Below are 22,975 nucleotides of genomic sequence, written 5' to 3'. Positions count from 1 at the left end.
GGCCTTGTGGTATTGATGTGGGTAGTGCTTGGAATATGTGTAGTATTATCGGCAACACCGACATCTTAACTGCGTTAAGACGCCCCAACCACAATATTGGCAGGGACTTCCATGTTCTCAAATCTTCCATGGTTGCTTTTTTATATTCCTGCCAATTTGCCTGCGCCCATGTGCGTACCATAGAGGTTAAGTTGAGCTTGAGATATCTGATTGAGTGTTTAGACCATTGATATGGGACCAGGGATTGGATTGCTGGGATCTCTGTTGCGGGAATTGTATGGTTTAGGGCCCAAGATTTAGTAGGGTTAATTTTAAGGCCCTATGCTACTTCAGATGTTTGTAATAGTGTGTGAAGGGCTGCCAGTGAGGTGTTCGGTTTCGATAAGGTGAGTAAGAGGTCATCCGCAAATAGAACTATTTTGCGCTCCACTCCTCCAAGAGTGATGCCACTGATGTAATTTGTCTGCCATATTGTTATGGCGAGTGGCTCAACTACGAGCGCAAAAAGCAAGGGCGACAGTGGGCAACCATCTCTATTGCCTCTATGTATGTTTATGGGGCTCGTGAGTTGACCATTTACCCTAACCTGGGTTTGAGGGAGGTGTATGATGCCATTATCCTAGAGGTCATCTTAGGCACCAGCCCTATTTTCTGTAATAAGGCCCTTAAGAATTCCCAGTCTACTCGATCAAATGCCCTTTCCACTTCAAGTTACAGCAGACAGGCAGGAATGTCTCAGTGGTGTGCCTTTTCTGCCAGGTGTGCTATCTGTCGCACATTGTTGGCTCCCTGGCGGTGCCGGATGAAGCCACCTTGATCTGGCTCTATGAGCCCCGGCATATGTGGCTCCAGACGTTTAGCTAGGATTTCGGGGTATATCTTTAAACCTGTGTTGAGAAGTGCAATTGGACAATATGATGAGTATAATGTGGGGTCTTTGCCTTTTTTTGGGAAGGAGTGCTATTTCTGCAATAGCCATGGAGGCTGACAGACCAGTGGTACCAGTGAATGAATTGAAGAGGCGCAGCGAGCGGTCTTGTATTTGTGGTAGGAAGGTGCAGTAAATATAAACCAGTAGGCCATCTGGGCCCGAGGTTTTGCCTAGTGGCAGGTCTTTCAATGCTCGTGTAAGTTCTTCTAGTGTGAGTGGCTCCTCGAGAAGCAGTGCATGTTGCCCACCTATTGAAGTCTGTTTGCAGTCAACCAGCGCTGCCTGTATCTGGTGCGTGTGGGGATTCTCCTGCGCATAAAGGGTAGCGTAATAGGTCTGGAAAGCTGCTGGTTTAGCTTTTTCAGTTGTGGCCCTGGTGTCATCAGTCGTTTTAATTTTCGCAATGTGGGCCTTCGCTGCCCTCCTCCGTAATCTGCGCTCTAGGATTGTTCCCACTTTATCCCTCCCATCATAGTACTTCTGCTGTAGTGCCAATAATGCTTGCTCTGCTTTGTTCGTTCTGTTTGCCCTTGGCTGGCCCAGGAGCATATCCAAGTGTTGTTTTTAACATCTGAGGGCATCTCTTGATCTTGCTTCTCCAGTATTTTTATGTCCTTAGTCAACTTGTCCTCAACCAGACGGGCTTCCCGATTGCCAGCTATCGCTATGGATGTTATTAGACCCCTGATGGCAAGTTTAAAAGCGGCCCATACGACTGGGAATGGAGTTTCTGGGAGGTCATTAGATGCAAAATATGTTGTGATCACTTCTCTGATTTCGGTTACATGTACTGGATTGCGCAGAATATGTAGGCGGAGGCACCAGCGGGTATACATTGTGAAGAATGCGTATGGTTTTGCTACAGCAGCTCTAGGTGTGCGTGGTCGAAGATTGAAATATCAGGCATGGCTGCCGAAAGTACATCTCCAATAGTGAATGAGAGATGAATAGATAGTCTATGCAAGAGTAAGAGTAGTGCACATGCGAATAGTATGAGTAGTGTATCGGGGAAATGGGAGCAGCAGGCATCTATAAGCTCCAGATCACTGAGTGCTCTTTTAAAGGAGGCAGACATGGCCACAGTCCCCTGGAACGTATTGGAACTCCGATCTAGCGCTGCATCCCATGCTAAGTTTAGGTTTCCCCCTAAGAAAAGCTGGTGTTCAATTTGCGAAATCTGCTCTTTTAAAAGGTCCCAGATGAAGATGTCTTGAGCTTGGTTAGGTGCATAGATGTTAAAAAGAGTAAGTGTTTCTGCCCCAAGTGTACTACAAGTTTTATGTATCTACCCTCTCTACTTTTTACCGATCGCGCGGCACCTTGAGTGATTCCTGCCCTACAGAGTATTGCCACCCCAGCCGTTTTTGTAGGCATGGATGCTCAGCATTGGAGTGGGAATTTAGGATGGGTCATGTGGTGGGTATCTTCCCTTAGAAGGGTTGTCTCCTGTAAAAAGATAATGTCCGGATCCTGTTGCAACAGGTAGCTCCAAATCTGACGGTGTTTGTAGGGGAATTAAGACCCTTCACATTAAGTGAGAGGATCTTCAAGCAGGGAACAGTGGTCATCGTGAATATCTAGTGTATCCGTCTGCTTTAAAGCGTTGGATTGTAGGAAATGGACAGCTGGCTCCATGCACAACCACAGGAAGCCACCTGTCAGGGATGATGATAAAAGATGGCACCCCAACTCCCAACAGATAACTTGGAGTGGTCTCGCGCCCCAGTAGCCAGGACTGAGGAGCCAGCACAGACTCAGTGTAATAACTCTCCCTTCCTCCAGCTGCGCAAAAGAAATGAGAATAAGAAACAAGCATTTGCAATGCAATCAGTCTCGCCTTTGGGGCCTTGGAAGTATTTAGCCATGCAGCAAATTGTCTGCAGCTGAAGGCCAGTAGCGGTTCCACCGGGATGCGGGGAAGAGAAACAGTGTGTCTCCAATTGAGAACTAACAGTCGGAAAAATGGTAAATATTGAAGGATTGGTTAAATTGATAAGGTAATTAATTAATAAGAGGGCGTAGTTTAGTCACCACGTGCCCCAAGAGGGCACAGTTCAGCCATCCTGTGCCCATGAGGGGAAGCAATTATTGGCAACATAGGATCTCTGAGTGAGTTGCAGCCAGGTGGCTGAGGAGAGTTTCTGTAAAGCCCCTGTCCATTCTCCATACACAAGTAGATTGGAGTCAACATTTTAAATTAAATACATTGTTTTGTGGAGTCTACTTTCGATTATAAGAAATATGGATTTACCCATTAAAAGTTAAAATATAGTCTGCACGTACTATAATGGGCAAACTACAAACAGTTCAGTTTTCTTTACAGTCTTAGAGTGTTCTTCACAGGCAAATGTTAAGATCCTTTTTGCGGTAACGCTTTCCATTATGAATAATAAAAAAAATAGTCTTATGATTCGTCAGATATAAAATGAAAATAATGTATTTTAAATAACTGTGTATTTGAGGTTTCATATGTTATCCAGACTTTCATGGTCAACAGAATAGTGAGCAATAAACGTTATGTAGTGTTTACAAAGTTATCCAAACAAAATGCACGGCTAACAATTTGTGAAGCAGAAATCCCCATATGTATTCAGCAGCGAGGTTAAAAGGAGTTGCATAGCGTAGAGACAAAAGGAGGAGTAGAAGAGTGTGTCGGACCTGCGAAAAGTTAAAAGGAGTACACATTCACACATGAGGGTAAACATCCTTTACAACGCAACTTTTACCACGCAGTGCCTTTACGACACTGCGCGGGGGGGCGCTCTAGGATAGGGAATAGGTTTAATGTACTATCCAACACCTTCCCTACTATCCACGGGGACTGGAGTTGGAATAGTAAATTAAACAATTCACTATCCAGCGCCCCAAAGCACTATGCGTTGTAAAGGCATGCGTTGTAAAAACCGCGTTGTAAAGGCATGCGATGTAATGTCATACATCCCACATGAGATACATTGTCCAAAATCAAACAAAAAGCAAGTTAATCACAGCACCAGAGGCTGGACAAGGAAGACTGGCTAATTTACCCTCAAGCTTGTATTGCCTGTCCATGTGGATTATAACTTTAAATTTATTTTATGGCCTTAGCTTCTGAGGACTAAGGTCGGGAGAATAGGCACAAGCCGAGCAACCGTGCCAGAAAAATAAGCTTCTAGGAGCTAACATCTAAAATTGGCATTGTATTAACGCTAGAATAAATAAATATAATATCAGCGAAAACAAACCAGTGCAAATAATGAAATAACACTATAATCAATGCAGCGACACATTAACAGGTGAAAGAGCTGACTAGTTATTTGAACAACTAATGTTCTGTGTAAACCATAAAGTGCGTGTTGCTTTTGGATCTGCGCCAGCCATGGTGAGGTGTAATTTTCCGTATGTCGGTGCGTTGGCTTGTTCATTTTGTATCAGGGATGTCGCTTGGCACGTGCAGTGTTGACAGATGCCCAGGGCCCGCACTCACCATATCAACAGGCTTCTCAGGTGTATATCTCTATTCACGCAGCTTGCTGCTCGTGCCCCCTCCCTCATCCGTTTGCTACTTGAAAGTAAGGTGTGTATCGGCCTTGCACCTCAAACTTTCAAGGGCATGGTGACTTTTCGTGGGGGGGGGTCCATCAACAGCTCAGGAGGTGAGATTTGGAGCAGTGCTTCGGTTGAAAAACGCTTGTAAGACTTAAGCACCTTTTTTATGAGCTGTATTTGTGCGTTCTAGGACTATTCTGAGGCCCGGAAGCTGGAGAGTTAGACCCCAATACCCGTGCAGGCGGGAGTTTTTGAAGGGACCAGAATTTCGAGCCCCCCCCACCCCCAGGGTTTGGGAAGACCGGAACATCTGTGAAAGCCTATCGAGACACTTCCTACCTGTGCAGGCTCAGTGAACGCTCGAGCACTTCATTTTTGTTTGCACAGTAACACTGATCCACACGTGTAACATGACTAATTGCCTTGGTTCCTACAGAAAAAAAACAATTGCAATGCAATAGGACTCACATTTGCTCTAAATAACACTTCCGTACAGTGTATAGCTCGAAGTAAAGGGGCCAATAGCCACTGAATGATACAAATGATGACATGGCATAATAAGGCGGGACAAACAAGCCTCAATATGCAATGCCCATGCTGTACAGCATGAACAAAAGGCAGTGGCAGAGCCAATAATCTCAAAGGCGAGACCTAATGGCTTTGCCAATGCTTGTTTTCCCAGCCCCTTCCTCACTGATCAGCCTGAACTTTTCAGGAAGAAGCAGAGGTGGCTGAAAATCTTTTGGGGGAAAGTTTTGTGACGATCCATCAAATGGCACAAAAGTTATTAGTGAAGAAAAAAAAATATTTCTAAGGGAACACAGGCCTAACTATACCTACCCACTGGCAAACCGCCAGTGGTTGATGTGTATATTTGCGTATGTGTATATTTGTGTGTGTGTGTGTGTGTGTATGTATATATATATATATATATATATATATATATATATATATATATATATATATATTCACTGAAAAAACCATAGGTTATAGACCATATATAGTTAGGGATTAGCATTTAAAAAACCTTATTTTACTCACACAAAACCATTGAAATTCCATATATAGTTAGTTGCACTAACTATATATCGCGCACCCGCAATCCACTGCTGATGATGTCACATATTACATCATTCATGACATGGTCAGTGACATCACTGATGACATTTCAAATGACATCACTGATGACATCATCCAGTGACTGTGTTTCTGTAAAGTTTAAATATGTTTTACATATTGAAGAATGAGTAGATGTAGAAGTGTCTGGATGAAGGATTTAGTAGGTGCGTGACTGACTGTATGAGTGAGTGATTAAATGTGTCTCACTGAGTGCATGGGTTAGTGACTAAACTGTCTTAATTTGTGCATCATTATGTCTGTTGTTCTGTAAACTGCTGCATGTGTTGATCAGTAGCTATATGAGTAACTATATGGGTTATTGATTGATTGCCCAAGTATTTGTATGGGAGACTGAGTGTGTGTGTGGCTGGCTGGGAGGTGTGTGACTCTGTGCAGATCAATGTGTACTTGTATCAATGATTGTATAAGAGAGTAAGTATGTGTTAGTATATGTTTCAAAATGTAAGGTGCTCTATGTTTAACTGTATAGATTAGAAAATGGAAGTGTGATTGATTCTTTACAGGACTGACTAGGTGTGTGAGTAACTCCATGGATGAGTGACAGAGTGTGAGAGTCTGTATAGGTGTATGAGTGCATATGATAGTGTTGTAAAGATGAGTGATTGTATGTATGAATGATTGTATGGGTAAATGAGTGAATGTGTGTGTAAACATAGGAATCACTGAGTGCGTATGTAGTAACTAGTATTGGTGTGTCAATGGTTTCAAAAATTATACTCTGTATTTAACACTGGGTGTAACAGAGGTTATATTAAAGTGTGAGGAGATGCATTGTATTGTCACATGAATGATATCATCAGTGATGTGGTCATTGATGTCAAATGAGATGTCATCAGTGATGTAATTTGAGATGTCATCAGTGATGTCATTTGAGATGTTATCAGTGATGTCATTTGAGATGTCATCAGTGATGTCATCAGTGATGTCATTTGAGATGTCATCAGTGATGTCATCAGTGATGTCACTGACCATGTCATGAATGATGTAATATGTGACATCATCAGCAGTGGATTGCGGGTGCGCGATATATAGTTAGTGCAACTAACTATATATGGAATTTCAATGGTTTTGTGTGAGTAAAATAAGGTTTTTTAAATGCTAATCCCTAACTATATATGGTCTATAACCTATGGTTTTTTCAGTGAATTTTCAAGGTTTTTTAAATGCTAATTCCTAACTATATATGGTCTCTAACCTATGGTTTTTTCAGTGAATTTCAATGGTTTTTTAATAGCAAATATCATAAGCTGTCGAATGTCAAGTACGTGGTAAGTAAAAACATTTTCGTGTTTATGCACACTGATCTGCTTTGAATGCTGCCCCCCCCCTCCCCCTCATTTCTATTAGGAGTACTCTCTCTTTGCAGATAGTGAAGGGTAGTTAACGCAGGCCTTTGCCCCCGTTGTAATCCGTCGTGCCTGCTTCTCTCTCCATTTGATTGATTGTTATCCAAGCATTTACTGTTTTAGAATTGGTTCTCTTTGGTTCATTCTCTATTTACAAACAAGCACAGTCGCAATACTCTGTTTAGTCTTTGCAGATAGTGAAAAATCGTGTAAAAAAACAAAAGGAATCGAGCAAAATCAGTAGGCCACTAATGGGATCTCTTTTTGACCTCGCTAAAATAGAAACATTAGGAACAACCCCTCATGAGAAATACGAAACTAGTGAGATGAACTGAGCTCCACACCATGATGGCTGCAAGACAGCTCGGCTCCGCCACCCACCCCGCCCAAAATAACGATAAACTCTATGCAAATATTACAAATATATACAACACACCAGCAAAGTAACAGGGTAAAACATTTTATTAAATAACTATTTACATAACTATTTTATACTTTTTGTTGCCCGATCCGGCTAGCTCAATCGATCGAGCATGAAACTCATGCACTCTGATAATTCAAAGTTTTGAGGAGTGCTTGTAACACTGTCTGAAGCCTATTTGCACTTGCTACAGCTTCACTATTCTCAATGTAAGTGGGGGCTGTTTGAGGACGTGACTGCATTTGAAAACAATGTGATGCGGTGCCACCCTGAACCGCTTGACGGAGGCCCCCGAGGGACGGTGTCATGGCGCGGACTCGGAGGGGGCGCTTGGCTCCGGCCCCCTCCGCAAGTTGTGTTGCCCTGGTGTGGCCTGAGATCGCCCCCGACATAGGTGGCCGGCTCCCGGGGTCAAGCGGAACTTTTTGCCTTTTGGTGACTCTTCCATTCTTGATCTTGTCCCACAATCCGTTTCACCTAAAGACACGCTGTAGTGGGGCGCCCCTTTACCGTTTCAGTTGCCATTCCGCCCGCTTTTGCTACACTGTGCCTCTTCCGCTATTCAGCTGTTTACCGCCTGCTCTTTTGACTACAGCGTCTCGCTCACCATGTACTTGAGTTGCTCCCGCTCTTGCGGTGCAGCGATAGGCGGCTGCCACAGGACTCTCAAAATGGCGGCCGGCTCTTCAGATTTGGGCGTGGTCCACTAAAATGGGCCTGCAACACCTTGGAACTCGGACGCTTGTCTGCTAGAGCTTGGGCTCCATTCTCGAAAGCGTCCCCTCAGCCTTGAAGATTCTACAAAAGTCTTGGGGGCCCCCGACTCCCGCAGGCTTCTGGTGGGGAGCGGCTAGCATGATTGCTCGTGGAATGGCCACGACGGAGCTACGAAATGGTGGTGCTCTCATGCTAACGCCAGCTTCAGTCTGAAACATCCAGAAACACTGTAGACTACCAATTCGATCAGTTCCGGTAGCGCCCCAACGTGACCCGGTAGAGAAGAACTTGCCCTCCCCTCTTTGACTGATGGTTCTTGTTGCCCGTCCCTTCTGTTGTCATTTAACAGAACTATTTAGCCTGCTGAAAGGGGTTGTGTTCCGACCGCTGGTTGGTGGAGACATTTTGACTATATTCTGGACCTGCGTTGTCGCGTAATGCGTCATATGACGCGCCGCGTTAGCGCATCCGGAAGTGCTCCGGTGCGCGAAGCGCAGCTTCCCGGAAGCGATCTGGGGCGCGGCGCGCAGCGCGTAACGTAAGCATAACAGGTCATGTGACTTGTTAATAAAACTTTTCATTGGTTCATTTTACTTTTCTTATTCTAATGATGAAAGGCTTGGTCATATGACCTAAAAATTACGCTTTTTATTACTTTCGAACATTATTTTTTCTTAAACATATGTTATAATGTTCCAGGCTAATGTACTTTCCCGGAAAATTTACAACTGTCCTGCAAGTAAAATATATTCCTTTTTCGAGAAAAAGGGCGTTTCTTCGTCCCATGACGGAGCCGTTGAGCAAAAGAGGCTCGGCCTGCTGTCTTAGTCGCCGATACGCCTGAATATCAGATTCTTATCGATCACTTTATGTTGCAGAAGTAGAAACACAACAGCCCTTGACCATTTATCTTTACTGCGTTCCTGCGTATTATACCTTTTACCCTTCATGTAATTGGACTGCTTTATTTCACTTGCCTTTTACTGATTCTAAAACAGTGACTATTATTAAAAACTTTACCAATGTAAATACTACTACCATGTTTTCTTTTAAAAACCTTTATTGTGAAAATGTCAGTATACAAATACAGGCCTATAACCACGTGGGCCGGCCACGGAGCAAACTGTAATCATATATGATGAGTAGACTTTTACACTGTAGAGGAACGTAACGGGCGGGCCATTAGGTTGCAAGAACTAAGGTGTCTAACAGTTGCGGAATCGGTGGACGTACATTTTATAATTAAAATACGACAGAGCCAGTTACAATAAAATTATCTAGATATACATTTGCGGGCAAGTACCATGGGTGACGTTAATTCGAACTTTCAATAGTACAGTAATCAATAACACATCAGAACTTAATATCAATAGGGATGTGGAAATATTCAATCAATTCTCGTCCCCGCCCGCCATGTGCTTCAAAACTGCATACGTATCTCGTGATTTCAAGGTTCAGCAACCAGTACACAACAAGGAGTTACGAGTCCCATTTATTCCGGCGGCATTTTGGGCAAGGACGGGCAGGTCCAGGATATAGTCAAAATGTCTCTACCAACCATCGACTATGATGATGTTCATATGCTGTATTTATTAGAGTAACACTCATCTGTCCACATGAAATTAATTTGCCACAATCTAAACATGTCATTTTAATCTTTCCAAAGTTCTTCTAAATATTTGGGACCGTTTCCCTTGCCTCTGATGCTGTCAGTGCCACTTCTTTGGTGAATGTACTGGCAGGTCGGGGGTTCTCCTCCAAATCTCTCTTTTGTGCAGCACTATAATTAATCGGTGCCACCTCTCCATATGACGATGCATGGTATAGTTACCATAACTATATATTTTTTCGGTTCCTCTGGAGAGTACATCGTGGCAGATGAGGCAGGTAACGTACCGGGCATTTACCTTTTTTGCATGTAGAGGAAAGGAAAAAAAATTTGAGCGTCAGAGTTCTAAGGTGTCCCAGGGCCATTTTAGTGGACCAGGCCCAAATCCAAAGAACAGGCCGCCATTTTGAGAGTCCTGTTGCAGCCGCCTGTCGCTGTAGCATCAAGAGCGGCCGAAACTCAGCTGAATGGCAACTGAAACGGTAAAGGGGCGCCCCACTACAGCAGACGAGCCTCCACCTAGAAAGGCCCGTTCACGCCGCCTCCCCCCCCCCCTTCGGGCACCCCACGCCGTTATTCGGAGCAGGATTGTAGGATGGCCACACCAGGGCGGCAACTTGCTAGACACCACCTCGGTGCCAACCGAATCTCAGTGCCTTGTGGTGTCTTCTATTCAGAAAATATTGTTGTGCTGCCTTCGGCCTATTCGCCGCAAGTGCGCACGCAACTCAGCTGCATAGCGAGTGAAACACCAAGGGGCGCCCCACTGCAGCCGAGGAACCTTCATCTTGGGGGCGACGCACAGCATCACATTGCTTTCCAATGCAGTCAGATCCTCAAACAACCCCCACTGACTGACGCGAACTCACAGGCCAACGGAGCGCCCCACGCCGACTTTCGGCGCAGCATTGTAGGATGGCCACACCAGTGCGGCAACTTGCTAGACACCACCTCGTTGCCATCCGGATCTTGGCGCGTTGCGCTGCCTTTGGCCCTATTCGCACATCGGTCCGCTACTGACGCCATCTCACAGGCCAACGGGGCGCCCCACGCCGACTTTCAGCATTGTAGGATGGCCACACCAGTGCGGCAACTTGCTAGACACCACCTCGGTGCCTTCCGGATCTTGGCGCGTTGTGCTGCCTTCGGCCTATTCGCACATCGGTCCGCTACTGACGCCATCTCACAGGCCAACGGGGCGCCCCACGCCGACTTTCAGCATTGTAGGATGGCCACACCAGTGCGGCAACTTGCTAGACACCACCTCGGTGCCATCCGGATCTTGGCGCGTTGTGCTGCCTTCGGCCTATTCGCACATCGGTCCGCTACTGACGCGAACTCACAGGCCAACGGGGCGCCCCACGCTGACTTTCAACATTGTAGGATGGCCACACCAGTGCGGCAACTTGCTAGACACCACCTCGGTGCCATCCGGATCTTGGCGCGTTGTGCTGCCTTCGGCCTTTTCGCACATCGGTCCGCTACTGACGCGAACTCACAGGCCAACGGGGCGCCCCACGCCGACTTTCAGCATTGTAGGATGGCCACACCAGTGCGGCAACTTGCTAGACACCACCTCGGTGCCATCCGGATCTTGGCGCGTTGTGCTGCCTTCGGCCTATTCGCACATCGGTCCGCTACTGACGCCGCCTCACGTGCCAACGGATTTTCTACGCTTTTTATACCCTATGCCGCATAACAGGTCATGTGACTTGTTTATAAAACTTTTCATTGGTTTATTTTACTTTTGGTTTCCTAATGATGGAAGGCTTGATCATATGACCTAAAAATAACACTTTTCATTTGATGAAAACTTTTTTTTTTTCCCAAACGATGAAAGCCCCACCTTGTTTCTGGATGTTTCAGACTGAAGCTGGCGTCAGCATGAGAGCACCACCATCTCGTGGCTCCGTCGTGGTCATTCCGCGAGCAATCATGGCAGCCGCTCCCCACCGGAAGCCTGCAGGAGTCGGGGGCCCCCAAGACTTTTGTAGAATCCTCAAGGCTGAGGGGACGCTTTCGAGAATGGGGTCCAAGACCTAGCAGACAAGCGTCCGATTTCCAAGGTGTCCCAGGGCCATTTCAGTGGACCAGGCCCAAAAAGGAAAGAGCCTGCCGCCATTTTGAGAGTCCTGTGGCAGCCGCCTATCGCTGCACCGCAAGAGTGGGTGCAACTCAGCTGAATGGCGGGTTTTGACACAGTGTACCAAAAGCGGGCGGAATGGCAACTGAAACGGTAAAGGGGCGCCCCACTACAGCAGACGAGCCTCCACCTGGGGAGGCCCGTTCACACCGCCTCACCCCCCCCCCCGGGGCGCCCCACGCCGTTATTCGGAGCAGCATTGTGGGATACCAAAACCAGTGCGGCAACTTACTTGACATCACCTGGGTGCCATCCACATCTCAGCGCGTTCTGCTGCCTTGGGACTATTCGCACAACAGACCGCTACTGACGAGCCACCCCCCGGGACGCCCCACGCCGTTATTCGGAGCAGCATTGTAGGATACCCAAAACCAGTGCGGCACCCAGGCAACATCACCTGGGTGCCGTCCAGAACTCAGGACGTTGTGCTGCCTTGGGACTATTCGCACAACCGACCGCTACTGACCATTGTTCCTTCTTTTTTCCTAAAAATGTTTAAATGTTTTTACTGTTTTTGTTGCGTTGTTTATATTTATAAGTTATTAAAGTTTTATAATCCTACTACTTTGTTGGAGTGCTATATATTTTTAATGTGACACATAATTGTAAAAACTTTGATGTACAAAAAGGCATCCCTGGAATCTTCCGCTTCAGGCTCGGTCCCCTCCCCAATCACAATACAGGATGGTTTTCAGATAGTAGGAACACGTGTGGTGTGACGGATCTCATCGGGTGGGTGCCTTGATCTACTGTAACTCCTTTGAAGAGGGGTGATTCTTTACAGCTGGGGCCATAAAGTACATCTGCAGGGCTACCTGATAGCCTGGTACCGGCCTGGACAATCGGACACAGAGGAAGAGGAGTGTCAGAGGGTGCGGTAGTGAATAGGGCGAAAGGGAGGTGTCGGGCGGGCACAGAGTGTGATTCTCAGGGAAGAGCAGCGCAGATGGGGGGAGGTTTATTGCCCATGCATAAGACAGAGAGCGGGGGTGACCAGTGCCTGGGGGAGATGCTTGCGAGGGTGGGGAGCCATGCTAAGGATCGACAGCGTGCAGAGAGTGGGTCTGGTCAAGGCATCTAAAATGGCTGCCGTGCACGACAAAAGTGTGGCATTTGAAAAAAGGCAAGATGGCGCAGACAATGTTTTTCAACACTTCCTGATTTCCTTCGAATCGAACGTTAACAGACGTTATCTCTCCCACACTACCAGTCCCCCTGGGCTTAAACGCCGAGATGGTAGGGACTGCATCCCGTGGAGATAGGCCGAGACGTCACTCAGCAGAAAAAAAAGTCAAAAAAAGTCTATAAACATACAATAAGTTAAAAGTCAATCATTCTTGTTTCCTTGTAGTACGCTCCCCAGTCCGCTTCCCGTTACGCTAACCGGGCGCACCCCACCAAAAAAACCTTTTTTTTTTCTTTTTTTTTTGCCCCGCGGAGCCCTTTTAACCAGATCGATGCTATGCATTTTCCCCTCCTGTGCTGAGATTTGTATATTCCCTTTATTCATGACGAGCTGGGCTCGTCATGAGCGTGCGAGGAGGCTACCTCATGACGAGCCCAGCTCGTCATGAGCGTGGAAGGGGTTAAAGCCTCCACATCAAACCTATGGGGTCAGGGAGGATCTACTATGCCCCCTTATGGTCATTTGCCCCTTCGCTTTGGCCTCCTCTTGTCTCTCGATCCTACCGAGAGCCAAGATGGCGGCCGCTCCGTACTGTTTGGAATGTTTACAGACACCGGAGAGCCAATCAGCTTCGCTTCGCAAAGCTCCGTAACGCGAAAAGTACGCGAAACGGAGCGCTACCCGGGACGCTGTCACAGATATATATCTTTTTTTGAACGTTAATTTCTCAAAATCCACTGCAGCACATATATTGAGACCCAGCAAAGGCACATCGGGCTACCGGTCCCTACAATTTTGCCAAGTTTCATGCAAAGCCATTCACCCGTTCGATTTTTTTTTTTTTTTTTTTTTTTTTTTGCCCCGCGGGGCCCTTTTAAAACCTCCACATCAAACCTAGGGGGTCAGGGAGGATCTACTATGCCCCCTTATGGTCATTTGCCCCTTCGCTTTGGCCTCCACTTGTCTCTCGATCCTACCGAGGGACAAGATGGCGGCCGCTACGGACTGTTTGGAATGTTTACAGACGCCGGAGAACCAATCAGCTTCGCTTCGCAAAGCTCCGTAACGCGAAAAGTACGCGAAGCGGAGCGCTGCCCGGAGCGCTGTCACAGATATATATCTTTTTTTGAACGTTAATTTCTCAAAATCCACTGGAGCACATATATTGAGACCTAGCAAAGGCACATCGGGCTACCAGTCCCTACAATTTTGCCAAGTTTCGTGCAAATCCATTCAGCCGTTCGAGCTAAAAGTGAGTCCAACCGCCCTATGGAAATTAACATGGGAAAAACGCGTTTTGGGACCCCCCTTTTTTCTCGGCCCCCCCTTGACGAACCCCCCCCAAATTTTCAGGGGCTGCTCAGAAACAAAATGTTCCATTTTCCTGAAAATTTCAGCCAATTCCGTCCACAAACGCCAAAGTTATTAGACATAGGATTTTTTCTCTATGGGATTTTTGAAAATTCTAACTATATATACCTACTGGCGACCGCCAGTAGGTAATATATATATATATATATATATATATATATATATATATATATATATATATATATATATATTCTCTGTAAAAAACAGGTTACAGGGACGTTAGGTTCAGTTTCACACCCACAACGCCATAAAAATTCAGCAGTTTAATGAATTCCTTTACCATCTAAGGCCAGGAGAGCGAGTGAAGGTCAAGCAGTATTATTATCGATGTCCTCTCCCTTGACCTTAAAGAAAACCCTTACAAACTCTCAGTATTACCAGTTCCTATTCTTCTATGTCAAAGGAAAGCAGAATATCGTAGGGATCAATAGCCATGTGGAGGTGGACTGTGTGTGCCGCCTTCCCCAAATACTTTTTAATTTACCCCCCGGAACCTGGCCCACTCGGGCTCTCAACTAGAAACAGAAACAAGGAAGGGAGACTGCGCTTTTTTCCCAATATTCTGAAAATTTGCTGATCCACTGCGAAATTGCTGCAAAATGTAAAAAATAACAGCCTTTTTGTCCCTCACGGAGTCCCTGGGAGACGCCACCACCAGGGTTAGGGGGTCAGGGTATTCCTACCCTGCCCCTTTTTGTTTGTTTTACCTTTTTGTTTGGGACTCGGCTGAGTCCAAGTCCCAAAACACCTGCCAACACTTCCTGGTTGAACTGCTTATGGCCAATCAGATCGCAGAATGAGATCTGTTGGATTCACAAAGGCTCCATGCCTCTAGATATGCAAATTAGTTTTTTTTCTCGAATATCCTGAAAAAACAATGGATTTACACAAAATCACAAACATCACTCTTTCTGTACCAAGATCTAGCTTTCCGCCAAATTTGATGTTATCCATTCCGAGACATTTGGGCTGTAGTCATGTCTAAAATCCATATGGGAAATTGTGTGGGTGAAATGCATTTTGAGACCCCCCCTTTTTCTTGACCTGCTTGAGGAATCACCCTTAAATTTTCCAGACAGCAGCTGAAGTGACTGGTAAACTAGTTTTGAAGATTTCATGAAGATTCGTCCGGGAGCACCAAACTGGAGACCGTTAGCTGGTATTATATTCACTGAAAAAAACAAATGTTACAGTGACGTTATAGTTAGAAAATAAATGTTAATAAACCTTAGAAATTCTCTTAAACAACAAAGGTTACAGGGAAGTTATATTTAGGTTGAACATTTACACGACAAAGCCATAGAAATTGAGCAGTTATATTTATCTCAAGTAACAATAACTTGCACCCCCACGGTATTCTTATCGATAATTTCACTGCAAATGTTGCTGTGATATTATTAAAGATGTCATAGAAGATGTAAGGAGTGGTGTAATATGTTGGGTAATTAGCAGTTCAATTACACAACAGTAACATTCAGTGGGCAGTGTACCTAGATGAAATTGCTCTATCCTGATTAGATGATGACCACAGAGAATTCTTGGTGCAGCCAATTTTCCAGACTGAGAAAATGTCAGTGTTTAAATGTCTACCAGGTAGCAAAGCGCAGGGGCTTGATGGCCTACCAGGGGAGTTCCATAATGAATATGATGCAATTCTGGCTACACAGATGCTGACAATATTTGAGGACACATACAAAAAGTGCGTCCGCTGCATCTTTGCCACTTAAAATTCCTCTTCTTATACTGGGCAATGACTTAGCACTGTGAATCATGCTATTCACTCTTGTACATTTATTAGGTGCTTATATTACTGGTGCAGCTGTCCTACCAGATGTGATAAAAGTGTTTGACTTCTTAGAATGGGAATTCTTACATACAATATTCAAAAGGAAGTTTATGCACAATTATTCATTGATTGGATCATGTTATATGCTAACTCTACAGGGTGTGTGGGTGTGTGTGTGTGTGTGTGTGCATTAGCGAAATAGTGTTCAACCCAATGAATATAATGGGAAATGTCATTTACCCCACATGTGAAATCGCGCATGCCATTACAACACAGAAATTATAAAGACTGCGTTGTTACATCGCATGCCATTACAATGCAAGCCGTTACAACGACTTGCAGTAGGGGGCAGAAGTGTTGGATTTTAAATCTAACACCTTCCTTACTGTTGCACGGACTGGAGTTGGCATAGTAATTAACACTATTCCAGCATCCAGCGCCCTCCTACAGCAAGTCGTTGTAATGACTTGCTTTGTAATGCTATCCGTAGTAACAACGTTGTTGTTGTACTGACCGCGTTGTAATGGCATGTGTTCTAAATGCATGTGTTATAACATGGTCTGTTCGAATATAATGTGTGGCACCAGACAATAGTGTCCATTGCCACCTTCTATTTGCCATAGCGGTGGAGTCCCTAGCATGTCACCTTCGATAGCACCACTCACACTGTGCATTAAACTACACGCACTTCAAGCTAATTACATTGCTGTCAGAGGATGATATGGTAGTTTGGTTTGAAGACTCACAGAATATCAACTTTAGTGATCTTTCATGCTTCTAGCCATTGGAGTTAATAGGTAGATTTCTCTATCATGTCTGTAACCGTTGAGTGCACACCCGCTTACCCACTGAAATGGTGTGTAGATTTAGTGACATATTAAATGGTTTATGTTGCTCGGAATATAGATCCCATATTACAATAAAATAATGGCGTACTCACATCCAGACTAGAGCCCCAGGTGGCAAGATGTTCTTCTTTTCCACTCTCCCATCCAAGCAGGAGTGGGTTACTGAAAATGCCTATGCCACTGAATATTGCACTACCGTTACTTAAGCATTTGTTTATTTCTCCCAGATCTTTAATGATAAAACCAGCCTAGATGGGTAGGAATCGCAGGAGTAAGTGGGAAGATATTACACTACCGTAGGAGCGGGGTGTTTGCAGCACCTGATTTTGGGTTGTATGTTCTCTCAGGCTCAGCACATCCACCTCATATAGCTATGTAAAAAGACCATGTGGCGCTAATGCTATTCCAGACCATGCAATGACATGATGCTCCAGCTTCAAAAAGAAGTCACTTTCCCTGCTTAGAAACTTGAGGCTGCAGTGACAAGTGCACATCCAGGGACCAATGGACATTGAACTGAAGTAGACTGAAGCACACAAGCTCTGTGTCCCCTAATAATAGAACATACATTATACCCTTTACATTCCTCCACAGGTGTGCTCAGCCTAAAGAATAGGTGTCTGAGAGGATTGTCTTCGGTTCTAGATGTGGAAATACAGAGGGGACTTTTTTTATCCTGGTTTGGTCATGTCTATCAAATTAACAACTTATGGCGGTGGGTAAGAGCTACTTTATTTAGAATAAACTAGAACCCACTGGGATTTGCCAAAATGTGCCTTCTAGTCAGCCGATAGTCATGGCGCTCGGCACTGGTGTACTGGAACGAGCTACACTATTGTTGCTTCCCTACTCCTCCCATCCTAAGGATATCGGGGGGCCTCTGAGAACGTATTTTTTGCATAACTTGGTTTCCTAAGTTTTAAGTAAAGTGTAAATGCTATTTTGCTGGCAGTACACAAAGGGCATTGCTCGTTGCTGCACAACTTTATTCACTTGTTTTCCCTATGCTGTGATTGCACTGTGCAATGCTTTAGTTGATGCTCAGTATACTCAGATTCCGCATCCAAACACCGCATCCCTTTACATATGTTCTAACAGATCGCTGTACTATTGTATGATCGATTAATGTATGTATATTTAGTCAAGAAAAGCAAGTTAGTATTGTTGTTGCATTTTGCTTGCACCTTAAATCTCACACCTTAATTTCAGAACCTTGTCCCTACTGTGTGTTTTCCTTCGTATTTCTTTCTTCTCTGCTTCTGTCTGGGCATGGGACTGTGCCAGGAGCACAGCTATCCTTTCTGGGAGGTTGTGAGTAGAAGTTCCTTAGTTACCTTGTAGACTTTGTAGAGCTGTGGTACCTTGGGCTGCACTGATGTCTCTTGTGCTCCTGGACTGACCTTTCAGGACTGAAAGTGGGATACTATGGTTAGTGTAGGGTTATCCCTGCGTTTGGTGGTACAGCTTGAAGAAGGAAAAACTATGTGTGACTAGTGATTTGTGGATCAAAGATCTGCTTTCTCTCCTTCCCTTCCAGCCTGGCTTGGTATCTGGATGCAGCAGACGGTGGGGAAGGAGCCCAAGGTGCAAAAGGTCACTGCCATTGCGGGAGAGACGGCCACTCTCATTACCACGGAACCTAAAGATATATTCTCAGTTAACTGGTACAAAGGGACAGAACCTAATAACATGCAACAGATTATCGTGTACCTCGGCTCAACTGGAAAACAGACCCCTGGTCCCAAGCACACTGGCCGGGAGTCGGTACTAAAGGATGGTTCCTTACGGATCACAGACCTGCGAACAAGTGACACCGGTAACTACGTGGTGATTATAGTACTGACGAATGGGGTACAGATAACAGATCCCCCCTCGCTGTTGACGGTCTACGGTAAGTAGCAGAGATCTGTCTTACAGCAGACTGTGTACTTCTTCTGGGCTGGGTTCAGGGAAACCTAGACGGCATCCACATTTCCTGTACGTACATGTACTTTTTCTTAAGACCCACTGTCAGGTGTAACAATTACAATGTCACATGTTCAGAGTATCTTGAGTAGCCTTTAGAATTGATAGAAACTTTTACTATTACAGGTTTTCAATACTTTTTCTAAAAGCTTCAAACTGCAGTCTGTCAATTGGGTCAATATTAATTTATGTTATGTTTCAAAACTAATACAACTCGCACAAATGTCTCCTACTTGCACGTTCTGTAGAGAGAAGGACCTAATTGCAGAAGGTGCACTGAATGCGTTAATGTAGGGGAGTGCTACCACATTAACAAAGTGGCGTGAAGGCAGGGCGCTAGAATGCCCGAAGCAAGATGGCCGCACATTAGTGCAGCTCTGCTGGTCGGGCCATAATCCTGCAAATATTCTGCCTCTCTACGTGACATCCATTGAAAATTTGCTGCGGCTGTGACTTCCCTACCTGTGAGCTGCTTGTTGATGTCCTGGCGGCGAAGATCGGTGGAAGATAAGCGCTCCAGGTGCCTGCCGGTGCTAGCTCGCGCTGCCTTCATGATATGGTGGCCCGGGCTCCATGAGAACTGAGGCGGCAGAGGAGGCTGTGTTGCTGAGCTCTAGCCGGGGCTGATATTGGGCGAAGAGCCTGTGGTGCATATCGGTGCTGCGGAGCGGCATGGACGGTGAGGCGGACCCGCTGGGTGTAATTGCAGCTGAGGTCTGAGGGTCGTGTTGGCCTCGCTGCCCGTGTACGTGCTGTCTGGCGCTGGTGCTTTGCGATCGGAGGCCGCAGGAGGGAGAGCAGTAGGTGCGGAGTGCCTGGGCGGACTGTCGGAACTGGCGCAGCGGGTGAGCGCCGGCTCACTGAAATCATTGCTGTGGGCCGCACGCACATAGGTAGAGGAGCCCTGGGGATGATCTCAGCCTGCCATGTTATATAACGGACGGCGGGTAATGGCGGAAGGCGCGCGAGTGCTGATGTGGACATAGAGGTGGGGAGTGTTGTATGGTTATTTCTATATTCTTTTTCTTCCCCTGCTCTCTGTGTGGAATGTTGTACATGTCATAGAATGTTGGATGGGTGTACAGATTCAGTAGGTGACTGAAGGCTGAGCTGCCAGGAGGACAGCTCCTGGTGGGGCATATTTACAGAGATACTTACTGGCCTACTTTCTATACTGGCTTTAACATCATACCTCTGTAACTCTGTATTACAATAAATACCTACTTGAAACCTACCACCTCTGGACTATCCATCATTGTAACATTGGCGACGATTTGGATTACAAAACCTGCGTGGATTCCATTTCAAAGGACTCATTTCTACAGCAAATTATATATTTTAAAAGTCTTTTTTTCTTCTTCAAAGAACCCAAGCTTCTATCTACTCAGCAAAATCTGTTGGCAGCCCCAGCCCCACCAGTGACTAAGACACCGTCAGCCTCAACTCGGGCATGCCAATTTTCTACAGGAGCTTGGTGAGTTTATTTACATACTCTAAATTGGCTGTTGTTTGTTTTAAATTATCATCAGCTGCACAAGATTTACAAGCCTTCCGATTTAAAATCCATTTCTGCTTCACCTGATTAAGAAGCCTATCGATTTAAAAGCCTGCTGTGTTTGATAAATAAACTTGCTGTTTTGAAAGCCTGCTGCCTATTGAATTACAAGCCTGCAATGTTAACCCAAACTCCTGTGTCGAGTGAAGACAGCACATGATTTATTAGCTTGCTGATTTATAAGCCTGCAAAGCCTGCAATTTGAAATATGCGATGTCACAAGTAACACTTTCCATCGTTATCAACATTTTCGGCAAAACATTTATCGTGGTATTTTTCCGTGAACATATGGGAAATAACATTTTCACGAACTTATGGCAATTTTTATTTGTGTTATTTTGGCTTTCAACTTGCCTTTCTTACACGGCACTTCAACCGTCATCTTGCCATTCAAATGCGGCTCAAGTGCAGTCAGCGCTTCCTCGCGCTTCGAATCTCAGTCTTAATACAAAGCGGCTGCTTGTCAACAATTTCTGCACGGTGACGCCGAAAGCCATCTGACGCAGCGTCACTGTACGTGCCTCTATTTTGTACTTGGTATACATTCCGGTCATTTGGTGTTACTGCATCACGAATATTGGATACTTCGCCCTTATGAAATATAAAGCACCGAGATACTTAATGGTACTTTGGACAGCTTTCATGGACCACCTAGCTTGTGAGTTCTTCTGGTCAACTTACATGAAGGTACATTCATTTTTCTTCCGATGCAGTTCTTTGGATTACACTTCACTATCCATAGATTTTTCAAGCTAATTTCGCCATCTACTGGTTTATTTTCAAATTGCGTACTGCTTTAACCCCTTCCATGCTCATGACGGAACGGTTCCGTCATGTGCGTCGGTTGAGCTGTGCTCATGACGGAACCGTTCCGTCATGGTTCCATAAGCCCAATGGAACGTTCAGCACAGCGCAGGAATCTGCGCCGCGCTGAAGCGGTTAAAAGTTCAAGAGACGTCTCTTACGATTTCAGTGCAGGTACTGTTTTCATATTTTTACACTTCGTGTTTCAACTGTACCGGAACTACAACGCCAAGCATGTCTTCCAGCTTTCGGGTACTTTGCACACTATTCATTTCAGTATTTAAAGTAACAGCATGTTATTCCTGCTGCAAGTCATGGTTTGTTGTTAGCCTGCTGTTTCTGGCTTTTAATTACAATGACAACGGTGACAACTTTATTTATTTTAGTTCTTTATTCTCCTACATTTGACAGTGGTGACAACTTTTCTAATTTTAGTTAATTGTTTTATTGTTGCTTATAATTGTTGATGATGTACATTACATGTATGCCTTTACAATTGTATTGTAATTTGATTTTAGTATGCAACAGGTATTATTATAAATGTTGTTTATTATCTGACTACAATTTCATTTATAATACAGCGCTGATTATTATCCATAGGAGTACTATGTGTTCTAGGGATAAATGGTACCAGTTATTATTTTATGCTAGCTAAATTTTATGACATTTTCTTAGTGCAATTTTTATTTGACGAAGCACAATGCAGTAATGATTGATGGAGTTTATTTAAGTATTTCAAATTTATGCATGCTTTATTAGTGGACATTATTTGTCTACGGTTACCGGTTTAAATGATACAAATGGTATTTAAGTATTTTAGATTTATACATGCTTTATTAGTGGACATTTTGTCTACGGTTACCGGTTTAAAGTGATACAAATGATAATTTTAGTATTTCAAATTTATGCATGCTTTATTAGTGGACATTATTTGTCTACGGTTACCGGTTTAAATGATACAAATGGTATTTAAGTATTTTAGATTTATACATGCTTTATTAGTGGACATTTTGTCTACGGTTACCGGTTTAAAGTGATACAAATGATAATTTTAGTATTTCAAATTTATGCATGTTTTTATGAGTGGACATTATTTGTCTACGGTTACCGGTTTAAAAATATATTTTCTGACGTCATTCTTTAAATTCAGTACTGTTTTCTGATAATTACTCTAGAGCTCTATGATTATTATTCTCTTTATTCATGTAAATTTCCTGTGCGTAGACGTACGTCACATGGAATTCAGTTGTCATTCTATTAATGATACATAAGTTATAATGCTTTACATGTAATGTTGCATTTGGGTCTATGGATTCCACGTGTTCTTTTTGAGTGTTGGGTGAGTGTATCCCTTCTTATTAGTATTTAAAGTTGATGCCAGATTTGCATTCTTTATACGCATGATTTCTTATTACTGGCAAATGCATAAAATTAATTTTTTCTTCGTCGTACTCCTGTTCAATGTACATATTCTCTTCCCTTTTCTCATTTTGTAATGGAGTTTTCTCTTGAATTCTCCTGTTGGGAGTACTTCTCTTGTTTTTCTTTCTCTTCTTGGTTCTTATGTTCATTGGTTACTCTCCACCCTGGTCCGGCCAACTGGTGTGTGTTGATGTGTCCGAGAACTCTTCACTAACTTTCCATTATTTCTTATTCTTCTCTATTTCTTGTAACTGTTTTACTCA

General features: G+C 44.5%; 1 protein-coding gene across 3 annotated transcripts in view; it reads left to right on the top strand.

Annotated features, from left to right (window-relative positions):
• LOC144767943 (cell adhesion molecule CEACAM8-like) overlaps window positions 1–22,975 on the top strand; it is a 206,875-nt gene that overhangs the window by 42,571 nt on the left and 141,329 nt on the right. For all 3 annotated transcript variants that reach the window (XM_078651288.1, XM_078651290.1, XM_078651289.1), the window contains exon 2: window positions 18,504–18,857. In XM_078651288.1, the coding sequence (XP_078507414.1) occupies window positions 18,504–18,857 (354 nt within the window). The remainder of the gene's footprint in view (window positions 1–18,503; window positions 18,858–22,975) is intronic.

This window comes from Lissotriton helveticus, chromosome 7, assembly GCF_964261635.1.
Source record: "Lissotriton helveticus chromosome 7, aLisHel1.1, whole genome shotgun sequence".
Classification (NCBI taxonomy): domain Eukaryota; kingdom Metazoa; phylum Chordata; class Amphibia; order Caudata; family Salamandridae; genus Lissotriton; species Lissotriton helveticus.
The sequence above is the reverse complement of the archived record's forward strand: the minus strand, read 5'-3'. Positions and strand labels throughout refer to the sequence as shown.